Source organism: Lipotes vexillifer, unplaced genomic scaffold, assembly GCF_000442215.2.
Source record: "Lipotes vexillifer unplaced genomic scaffold, Lipotes_vexillifer_v1.1 scaffold6, whole genome shotgun sequence".
Lineage (NCBI taxonomy): Eukaryota > Metazoa > Chordata > Mammalia > Artiodactyla > Lipotidae > Lipotes > Lipotes vexillifer.
In genome coordinates, this window is record NW_006799037.1 from 215,098 (window position 1) to 226,640 (window position 11,543).

At 40.6% G+C, this 11,543-nt stretch overlaps 1 protein-coding gene across 1 annotated transcript in view; it reads left to right on the top strand.

The window, feature by feature from the left end:
- The window catches only part of WEE1 (WEE1 G2 checkpoint kinase), a 37,446-nt gene that overhangs the window by 13,551 nt on the left and 12,352 nt on the right, over positions 1 to 11,543 (top strand). The window contains exons 12-13 of the mRNA XM_007471426.1: positions 10,676 to 10,779; positions 10,989 to 11,101. Of these exons, the coding sequence (XP_007471488.1) occupies positions 10,676 to 10,779; positions 10,989 to 11,101 (217 nt within the window). The remainder of the gene's footprint in view (positions 1 to 10,675; positions 10,780 to 10,988; positions 11,102 to 11,543) is intronic.

The window sequence follows — 11,543 nt, forward strand, 5'->3', positions numbered from 1 at the left end:
CAGCCTTACCATATACTGAACTACTCATTTCCCACCCCCCACAAAAAACTGCGACAAGAGGAAGCTAGGCTGAAATCACTGCTAGAATCCAGTTTGCAATTACTTTCTCAATCGGTGTCAGTAGTTTTACTGAAATATGTTTTAGGACTTTTATTTGTGAATTACAGTTGAAAGCTGTATTTTGACCAGTGCTGTATCAGGCTTTTGTCTAGTTTACCAGTGTGTCTTCTGTAGGATGTCAGTCACTGTTGGATGTTACACCAGCCTTTCCAGGGTTAGCCACTGTGGTGGTGTGCTGCTTATAGTTAGCTGTTGCATTGTAATAAAAGGTATCTGTCCCTGTAGTGACTTGTAAAAAAGGACTCAAGGGCTTTATTACATACTTATTCTCCCTTTGAAAAGGGAAATGCTAAGAGACTCAGTACTCCTCAGCCTTCAATGTACCTGTGTGTCAATCTTATATTTCTTTTTTTAAAATTGTGAATTATACTTGTATATCCAACTGGGAGCACTTTGTAGGCATTGCATGAACCATGGAATGATAATTCTGTGGAAGTATTGCCTTGTGAATTTGCTGCTATTTTAGTTTTGTCTTTGCTGTAAAATTGTAGCATTAAACAATCATCGTTGTTAATAGGCTTTCTTTTTAAAACAATTATGTGAAATATATAGCTGCTCTTGATGAAAAGCAGCTATTTGCCTTTTTTTTTTTTTTTTTGCCTTTTTTTTTTTTTCTTTGAACTTTGAAGCTAGTGCATTGGAGAAATGCACCTTCCCCTCCCTCCCCCCCTTTGGAATGCTGTATTAATGTAGTATAATTATTACTGGTTTTGTACTTTTTCCTGATAATGCCCTTCCCTGACTCTTTTTAAAAAATGTTTCCTCCCTCCACCCAAGTTTTATACTTGATTATATTGTTAGTCTGTTTTTTAAATGTTTTGCCTGGTTTCACTTCAATATTTGTGTATATAAACTAATCTTGGTGATACTGTACATAGCTATTTGAAATGCCAGAATGACTTCTGACTGTCCCAAGCTTATCACAAAATATGTTTTATGTGTGATTAGCCATTTGACTAATAATACTGGCTAACAGATGTTGCAAAAAAATAGAATCTGTCTATTGTTTGTTTTCCTATTTTGGTTTAAAACATGTTTGCACTAGTCTGTTTGACTTGTGTTTTATTAACATTGATTGGCATATTAAAAGTCACTCTGAGCTTACTTTAATTGTCTAAATCTTTGTGATGCCTGTTTTCTACTATTTTATCTCCATTATCACTACATTTTAAAATGTAGAGTATAATGTATATGAAATACTAAAAGCAGAGGGCACATTTTTGACAGAATATGAAACACTGATTATTTAATGATGAGCTTTAGTCTACATTAGTTACATTTTGAGATTTAACAAATTTACCCATCAACCCTCAGTGTTTTTTGTCATAAATAATATCTTTACATCACATTGTGTATTAATGCATTTGATCTGCTAGAAATGTATAATGTGATTTAAGATAGCTTTAGATTATTAAGTGAATATAATGGATAGGACTCAACTTTTTAATTTGAACTGAGTCACAGAAGAGTTTTGAAGTGGGGAGGGTTTTAACTCACTAAACTAGGCTGGATTTTAGAATTGAGAGTGCAAGTTTAAGTGATTAACAGTGCTAATTCTATGTGACATCTTTTTCTGACGTAGATTAGAACCAGAGAGTAAGCAGTGAAGGCCTTTTAGCAGGTAAAAATGAACATTGCAAAATCCTTGGGCTTTTTGATCATGGGTACATCATTTCTCTTGATTAGGGTCTATTTCTTTCTGCTATAAACATTTCTAACAAGCTTGATTATTTTAGATTTTAAGCCCACGGCATGTTAAAAAGTACAATTTAGAGGCACTAGAGGAGTCGGTGCAGATAAATTAGATATAAAAGCTGACAGATATGGAAGACAGAAAAAGCTGCATAGGCTGGAGCAGGTAATACATTTCAGCCACTGAGGACAAAGCTATAAGAAATGGTGTTTGTGAGCATCACTAAGTCATTAAGGTGCATTTTTCTAGTGCACTAGCGTCAAAGAAAAAAATCAGGTGTTTTTCATCAAGATTTGCAGTAAGTTTTTCACATTGTTTAAGAGTAGTAGATTGAGTAGGAAAAAAATCTGATTTTCAAAGAGGGAATTCTGAGGCTCTCTGAAAGCTGATATGAGAATTGGGCTCATATTCAATACAGTATACTTAGGTTAAGTGCCTTTTATGTACTAACTGGTAGACCAAAGAAATAGTGTTTGTCCACTAGGGACTTGGGATAAAATAGAGGAGATTCATGTAAACACAAAACGACAATAAAATGTGGTAAGTGCTATGTTGGAGGGATGGCTCAAAGGACAATTTATGTACCTACACCTTGGGAAGAAGCTTGGTGGCAGGTTGGAGAATGGATCGCGGGAATTAGGTTTAGATTGGCTTCAAGGCCATTGTACTAAATCAGTGTAAAAGTAAGGAGGGCCTGAACTAGGAGGTCTATGCGTGGAAACAAGGGGATAGGATTTCATTAGATGGGCACACTGCACATTGAACAGGTTTTGTTTGTTTTTATAATGGAATGAGAACTTGTTAGATTTCATTAGATGGGAACACTGCACATTGAACAGGTTTTGTTTGTTTTTATAATGGAATAAGAACTTGTTAGCATAAGGTCAGAATGGGGAGAATCAGCTGCAAGTGCTAATATGGAAGCATTGAAAAATTTCACAGAAAAATTAAAATGCAGAGGCCTGTTATTGTTTGAGACAGATATTTAACACTGATAAAATTACTTTTTTGGAAAGCTAACTTAAGTGAAGAAAATTTTTAAATATTGATTATGCTGTTGAGTAGGAGGAATCCCATACTGCAGTTGACTACAAATTGAAACTGTTGCCTTACCTTTCTCTTGCCAAGAATCCAAGGCAATCCCCTTTAATTAATGAACTAATGTCTTTTGAAGAGCCGATTCTTAAGCTTTGATTTTTTTACTCTGTTCCAGAGGGCAAGAAATGGTATTTAAAAAATTGGTAACAGCTGGGTTTGGGTAATGGTTTAGGCTGTCTAATTCTTAAGCAGCAGCATCCTGACATTAGTTTTTCTTCCTCCCCAGTTCATATCCACAAAGCATCTCACTGACTTTAGCCAACAGATCAAAGTTGTTGCATCCTTATGGTATTTTTATTTGTGAAATTATTAAAGGCCAGTTAAATCAATCAACAAACAGGATGGATCAAAAGAAATTTTGGAAGTGTTTTGGATACTGTGAAAATCATAATTGAAGCTTGGAACTAGGAATTTGGAGGAAACTGCCTCAGTATTTTGAAGGCATTTGTTTAACTGTAAAAAGCATCACTGAAACTGATTGACATTGCGGAGTGGAACTCCGCATTTCTCCTGAAAACCTGGTTGTACTGTTAGACATTTCTCAAGCTCAGCAAAGTAGATTTTTATATAAATGCGAGAGTAAAACATCACTGAAACTGTCCCTCTCCCAACATTTAACTTTCAAAAACTTTGAGAGGCTTTCATCTGAATGTCATTGAACTTTTTTTTTCTTTGTGGCAGATGACCCTAATTTTCAATGCAGTTCAAAGGTCTCTGGAGTAAGGAAAAATATCTGTGTATGCTCTAGGAAGAGTTACCAGGAAAAGATGGCATGTTCTGTCCAAACTTCGTTAAACTAAGAGTCTAAGAAACCTCAGCCAGTCCAGCCCATGAAGAAAAATGCCTCAAAGAAACATTTATATTATAGTTCATATTGTTTAGTTTTATATGGTTAATAAATATTTTGAAGAGCATATTCTTTGTTTTGAGTTTTGACATTCTTGAGGTATGAAATGAGTTTCTAGGCCTGGAATTCCAGTTTATGGCTACCAATCCACTACAACAATGGGAAATGCAGGTTCAGTGTACAATGACTCCATTTAGGTTGATTATCTAGGAGAGGAGTTACCTTTCCACAGATTAGCATATGGAGGCTCAGGTGAGTTCAGTAATTTAGGAACTCAAATTGGTAAGTAGGAGAACCGGAATTTCAACTCAGATCTCATAGCAAAGAATCATGCTTTTTCCAGACACATGAAAGTTGAGGGCAACACTAATTAAAGGGCAGAGTGAGGCAGCAAAGGAGAACAGGAAGGAACAGTATGAAAATTAGGAAAACTGGGAAGACTCTGGTATCAGGGAGACCAAGAGAGAAGTTTGAAGGAGAAACTGGTTAACTGTGACTGTATGCAGAAAAGATTAAGAAATGACTCAAAGCTCCATGAATGCATCTGAAGTTCACTAGATCTTTGGCAAGCAGTGTCAGTGGAGGGGGAACAAAAGACAGATTACAGTGAGTTGGGTGTAAATGGGAGATGGGCAAGTTGAGACAGCAAGTATAAATTATTTTTAAGAAAAATGGCTGAAAAAGCAGGACGAGAGGAGAAGGCCATACAGCTGGAGAGGAATCTTTGGGTCTTGTGCTATCATTTATTGATCACCTATTATGTGCTAAATGTTTTCCATACATAATGTCATTAATCCTTATAAGAATTCTACACAAAAATCCCCATTTTACACATGATATTTAGAGTGGTAAAACAAATTTCCCAGATGATATAGGTACAAAGATTCAGTGTTCAAACCTAAAGTGTTTGGCTGAACTACTAGCCCAATTCATAGCAAGTCCTTTGAGCCTGGAGCAGAGGAAGAATGAGTGTGGATGAGACAAGTTTGGAAGTGTTTGGGGGAATGCAGGAAATGGGGGAGGGGAATCCAGTCTGAGGCCTCTTATCGAATCCCGTGAACTGAAAGTGCCTGTGCACAGATGCGCACACGTGCGAGGAATGCTGCCCTACCCCACTGCATTCTTTCCTTCTAAATGAGACAAATACATAGAGAGTATACTATATAACCATTTAAAGCAAAGTTTCAAGGAATTTTTATGACTTAGGGAAATGTTTGAGTTATAATGTTAAAGTGAAAAAAAAATCAGGAAGCAAAATTGTATAAGGGATTTTTTTTTAAAGCATTAAAAGAATGGAGGCCTAACAATGACTGTCATTTGAGCGGTGAGATCGTGGGGTATTTCCCACTCTTTTCTCCTTTATGAACCTTCTGTATTTTAAACAATGAGCCTTTATTTTGTAATCAGAAAAAATACACTTTAAAAATGTTTGAAGTTATTAGCATGTGCAGTCAGTACAAATTGGGCAAGTCATCCAGCTTGCAGAGATTTGTCCAGTGATCACACCGCAGGCCCTAAAATTTCTGGTAATGAGACTATTCCCTTGAATCCAGGGGCACCTATGTGATCTGGGCTGGGTCAAATGGAGTTTCTCCTGGAGCCCTGAAGTTTCTCCAATTGCTATTAATATGTTGGCAAAGATGGGAAAACCAGACTTTCCACTGCTTGGAAAAAGCCTATTGCAGGAGGAGAGAATGAACCAGCACAGAACCAGAACTGAGAAATGAGGAGAGCAAGATCTGACAGTGTTATCAGTCCCTGAAGCCAATCTTAGTTTGGTTCCATTACTGTATTTATTCTCCTTTTTGTCCTAAGCTATACTGAGGTGAGTCTCTGTTGCTTATAATTAAAAGAGCTTGAGTGGTGCAACATATTTCTCTAAACTGACAGCCATGAATTAAATATTCTAGGCATTGTATGACTGAGAAGTGTATGCCAAAGATTCTAGGGTTCCTGATAAATCCCTTTGTTAAGGCTCCTGCTGTGTCAAGACTCGTGTGTGATGGCAGCAGACTCCTCAGCATCCCACCCTGGCCTGCCTCATTTTTTCTGGTTACATGTGGTTATAGCATCAATTTTCTAGTGGTTCTTTTGTGTGAAGCACCACGCACAGCAGTTCCAGAAAGAATTCTGCTGATAGACTTGACCTCTGCTGAACAGGATTAGAAAACACACAGTTTTATTAACAGCTAAAGAGACTTACCCAGCCTGGTGATTTAGACAATAATTAGACTGTGCAGTCTGTTTTCCTGTCTGTATACACTATTGCTATGAGGTCAAAGATGCTTTTTTTTTTTTTGGTTGTGCTGTGCATCACGTGGGATCTTAGTTACCCAACCAGGGATCGAACCCGTGCCCCCTTCATTGGGAGCACAGAGCCTTAACCACTGGACCGCCAGGGAAGTCCCAAAGATGCTGGGTTTTTGGTTTTTTTTTGCGGTATGTGGGCCCCTCACTGCTGTGGCCCCTCCCGCTGCGGAGCACAGGCTCCGGACGCGCAGGCCCAGCGACCATGGCTCACGGGCCCAGCCGCTCCGCGGCATGTGGGATCTTCCCAGACCGGGGCACCGACCCGTGTCCCCTGCATCGGCAGGCGGACTCTCAAACACTGCGCCACCAGGGAAGCCCCCAAGAGGTCTCTCTTACACAGATGACGGACTGAGTAGGTTAAATTAATCCTATCCAAGCTTTCTTCTTTCTCAGACCTCTGATTACTCTGCATCCCTTGATCACAGTGATACCCAAGGGGAGCTGTGTCAGTAGGGACTGTTTTGCTCCCAGCCAGTTTTGAAAGCTCCATTACCAGAGCTTGCATCTGCCTTCCTAGGAAACTCTCAGTCCTAGAAACACCTGGGACCTGCCTCTGAGAGCCCACAGTTCAGGAGAGAATACAAGACCCAGAAACCTAGGCATTTTCCTGGAGTGTTCTCATAGGACATCTGCTTTTAGCTTTACATGTGACCCATCCTCTTCTCATAGAAAGCTGAATATCTGCAGTAAAGCAAAACTCATTTTTAACCATGCAGACAAATGCACTGTATCTGCTCACCTAGACCCTGCTCTGTATTGCATGACTCATGTCAACTGCCAACCCAAGATGAGCAGCTGGCCAAGGCACCGTATTTCCCTCTGAAATCATCTGTGGGAAAAGAATTTACAGTTGAGCAACTCAGGACTTTAAGAGGAAAATAAGATTGTAAATGATTTTATATTCCCCAATGTGCTGAATCAAAGGAAGGTTTGGGACATTTTAATGCATCTTAAATTGGTAATAATGAGTACTATTCAAGTTTCCCTTTCTATCCAGGGGAGAGGCAGCATCTGCTGGTCTTAACTTAGACTCTGGCATTTCACACAGAGTATGATGCCTTAGTGAAGAGAAAGGGGAGTTCAAGTTACAGAATAGAAAGTTCAATTTTGGACATATTAAGGTTAAGGTCCCTGAGGGGCACACTGGTGGCAATATCCAATGGGTGATCAGCTATATATCCATGCCCAAGTTTTAGATTTGGGCATCATTGGCGTTTGAGTGATCATTGAAACCTGGGCCTGAGAGAGAGAATCTGAGAAGGATTTGTAAAATGAGAGAAGTAAACCCAAAGAACAACAATATTTATGGGGTTGATGGAGGAAAAAGGGAACTAGTGACAAAGATGGAAAAAGAGCATCCATGGAGACAGAAGAAAATGAGGAGTGACAGGTGTCTCAGTAGCCCCAGGAGAAGAGAATTTCAAGAATGAGGAAGTGGTCAACGTAGAGAAGGGAACTAATAAGATAAGGACTGAAGTGTCCCTCTAGCTTAGCAACATAGAAGTCTCATGACATTAGAGGGAGCAGCTTTGGAAGTGTGGTAGAGAATCCAGATGTCAGGGGGCTGGAACTGGATACCCTGGTCCCAGTCCAAAGGGGAAAGAAATTTTCCCCACCACTGCTTAGCAGTATGTGTTGACAAGAAGAAGGAAGGATAAGGAGACAAAGGAGGTGGTGAGGTAAGGGAAGGAGAGCTACAAGTATGGCCATGTTTGGAGAATGGGGGTTTTATCAGACAATGGGGCCCTTCAAGGTGATGACAAGGCTCAGAGTGCGGCCAAAGGATGAGTGGCCTAAGTGGCAAGAAGGGCAAAGTTCACTGGGGACACGGGAGTCAGAGACTTTAAGATGTAGAAGGTATTGCCCACAGAGACACTAGGCTATCCAGGCTGATGGCAATATTTCCCAGTGAATGTTGGGAGGTGGGAAGATGGCAGTGCCAATGAAGGGAGACTCAAAGCAGAGTGATGGTCCAAAAGAGGCCATGAGAGGTTGAGATTTCTGTTACCTTATCTTACTTGAGAGTGTCCTAAATGAGACAAACATTATCTTAGGCATCTCCTTGTCCCATCAGCCCCTCCATGCCACCTTCCAGGGCCGGGGTATGTCTTTAGGGCAGGGCATGGTGCAGATTCTGGCATTCTTACCCTTCAGGGGACTGATTCTGAAGATGGAGACTGATGTAAACTATGAACTAGGGAGGGAGCCAGTCTTCTTTGTCAGAGAATATTTGGCCTCCAGCCTCTATCTTGGTGACCCAGACACCTATTTATATTTTGTAGAACCTTTTGCACTACCACACCTGTATTCTTTTTTTGGCTGTGTCTTTCGGCTTGGGATCTTAGTTCCCTGACCAGGGATTGAACCTGCATCCTCGGCAGTGAAAGCTCAGAGTATTAACCACTGGACCGCCAGGGAATCCCCACACCTGTATTCTTAATAATCTCCCTAAGCTAGTTTTCTGGGGTTTTGTTTGTTTGTTTGTTTTGGTTTTCTGTTAATGAGAATGTTTCCTCCTGTCTCTGATCTTTACCACATTGTATTACCTGCTTTCCTTTCCCCTCTAATTTATGCAGTGAACATTTATCCATTGCTCACCATGTGGTGGCAGGCACTGTTCTGGGCACTGTGGATACGTCAGTGAACAAAACAGACAACCATCTCTGCCCTCAGAGGCTTACCTTCTAAGGAAATATAGGTAATAAACAAAATACACAAGTGAAAGATATATATATATATATATATATATATATATATATATATATATATATATATATTTTTAGATGATAGTGATAAAGTAGAAAATCCAAAGCAGGGAGTTTTTTGTGTGTTTGTTTCACTGAGAAAGTTGTTTTGGCTTTTGAGTAAAGATCTGCAGGCAGTGAGGCATGTATCACATTTGAGTATGGAGGGGAAAACATTCCTGGCTGAGGAAACAGGTCCTTCACATGGGCATGTGCCTGGTGTATTTGAGGAGCAGCAAGGAGGCCAGTATGACCAAGAGGAGTGATGGGAGGGGAGAGGCGTAGGAGAAAAGGTCAGAGAGGTAGTGGGGCCTTTAGGGAACAGTGAGCAGTTCAGCTTTTACAGATATGATAGATGGAGAGACATGGTAGGTTTTAAGTAGAGAACTGATGACCTGATTCAGCTTTTAAAGGAAAGAGAGGACTCAAGGATGATTCCAAGTTTGGAGGCTGAGCAATTGAAAGAATTGACTTGCTATTAACAGATGAAGACTGTTAGAGAAACTACTTTGTCCATGGTGTGTGTGTGTGTGTGTGTGTGTGTGTGTGTGTGTGTGTGTGTGTGTGTGTGTGTGTGGTGTGTGTGTTTGGGGGAGGAGGAATGGAGAACAGGTGGTCAGTTTTGGACATTTACATTTGACATCCATTTGGAGAGGTCAGATGGACAGACAAATGTTTGAGTCTGAAGTTCAGGGCAGAGGTTCGGGTTAGGAATCTTTTGAGAATCCTTAACATAGTGATGGTATTGAAAACCACAAAAGTGGATAAACTCACTCAAGACTTTTTTTGCTTTTACTTTGAAGACCCTTTCCCTAAACTGTGGCAGTACTTTATTTAATTCATATCTTTAGATACTTTATTTTGAAACGGAGTGAGTGTACTGAAAATGACGAAGTGGCATTTTATGTCTGGCTATAACTCCAGGTCTGGAGGAGGATGGGGTGAAGCAATGTCACCTTCCATTGAGGTTAAGGTTTTGTTAATTTAGTGAAGATAAAATGACACATATTTAACTATATCACTTCAGCTTAATGAATTTATCATTAATATGTATATAAAATAAATCAATTTAAAAATATTCAAAGTATTATTGTGACTCCATCATTTTTCTACTTTGCTAACATTATGTGTTATAATTTTAAAACACTTTTGCAACTTTAGTAGATGTTAAGTGCTATGTCAAGGTTATTTTAAAATTAAAGTATAATTGATTTATAATATTATATTAGTCCTAGGTGTACAACATAATGATTCAATATCTTTCAAGGTTGTTTTAAGTTTAAAATGTTTGATTTTCAAGGACAATGAACGTTTCCCCATGCACTGGTGTAGTACTTTTATTTCTCCTCATGAATTACATACTTAACTTCTTTGTCTATTTAGTTATTGATATCTTGGTTGTTTTTATATATTTAAACAAGCTTTTATACGTTTGAGGGGTTTTCTGCTTGTTGTTTGGTGTCAATATTTTTCTTTTAAAAATCCTGTTCAGCTTTTGTATTTTTGAAAAAGTTAGTTTTCGTTTGCATTCTCCTATTGCTTTACAGCTTTGAGAATGCTGACATTTAGCCGTAAATCGGTTTTATCCTATTTGATATAGTGTTTCTATGACTGTTCTTTAAAATATTTAGAATTTTAATCCACATGGAGTTTATTTTGAGGTATATTGTGGAACTTACATTTTTTTCTCCAAGTTTTCATTCATTTATCCGAGCATTCCTTACTAAGTAATCCCACGTTACACCCGTGTTTGCGAGTATTACTTTATCGTGTGTCCCATCAGGATTTTAGACACACGCATATGTTTGTTCAGTCTCATTCCTTTCGGCTGATCTCAGCTTCTATTTTTGGCTCTGGTTTCAGCCGCAGCCCAGCAGGAGAAAGGAACGTTTCGCCCCCTGCAGGCTGACATTACCGCGCAGGACCTGAGCAGCCTGGGTCAGGGCCGCAGGGACGCTCGCCCACTGGTATCTGCCCTCCGAGCCTGCAGGCCAGGGGGATGTGTCGCTCTGTCTCTGCAGGGAGATTTGGGGCCCTTTTGACCGGCTTCCTTCTGTTCAGGTCTCTTGGGGTCTCTAGTATCCCTTAGAGCTGGGCCTCTATCCACCTGTCGAGTGGGGACTGTCCCCTTCGGGCTCTCCCTTTAGCGTCATTTTTTCCAATTCCGTGACCCCAGGGCCCATGGCCCGCGGCTCTGGCCGTCTGCGCGGAATTCCGCGGCACCCAGGCGCTGCGCCCGGATAGCTTCTGGGCGCTGACTTTCCAGCTCACTCAGAAGCTGCTCGCTGGGCCCGTGTATTTCCCCTCACTTCCCCGGCCGCCCCGATCCTTCTCGGCACATCACTGACTGTACCTACTCCTCACAAGGAGCTCACTGTTGAAGCGTTGTTGAAGCAGACACAGTTCAAGCATGAAAAATAAAATATTTATTTATTTCAGCAGATGCACACATACCTACTGTGCGCCAGATACTATTGTCAGATGAGTCCCAGACTGAGCCAACCCGGGGCTTCTAGAACCAACCAAGTTTGGTTGCCAAAGTCCAAATCAGGTCTTGGAGCATCTCAGGGAATGAGTAGAGAGCCAGGAGGGGGATCGTCCTGGAGTCGTCAGTGATGGGGAATGCGCTGGGCCATGTGCCCCTCTCCTCCCAGTCTCCCCTTCAATCCGCGAGCCGCCGGGCCAGGCGCCGCTCCGCCCGAGGTCGAGGCCTGTCGGGAGCCGGAGATCG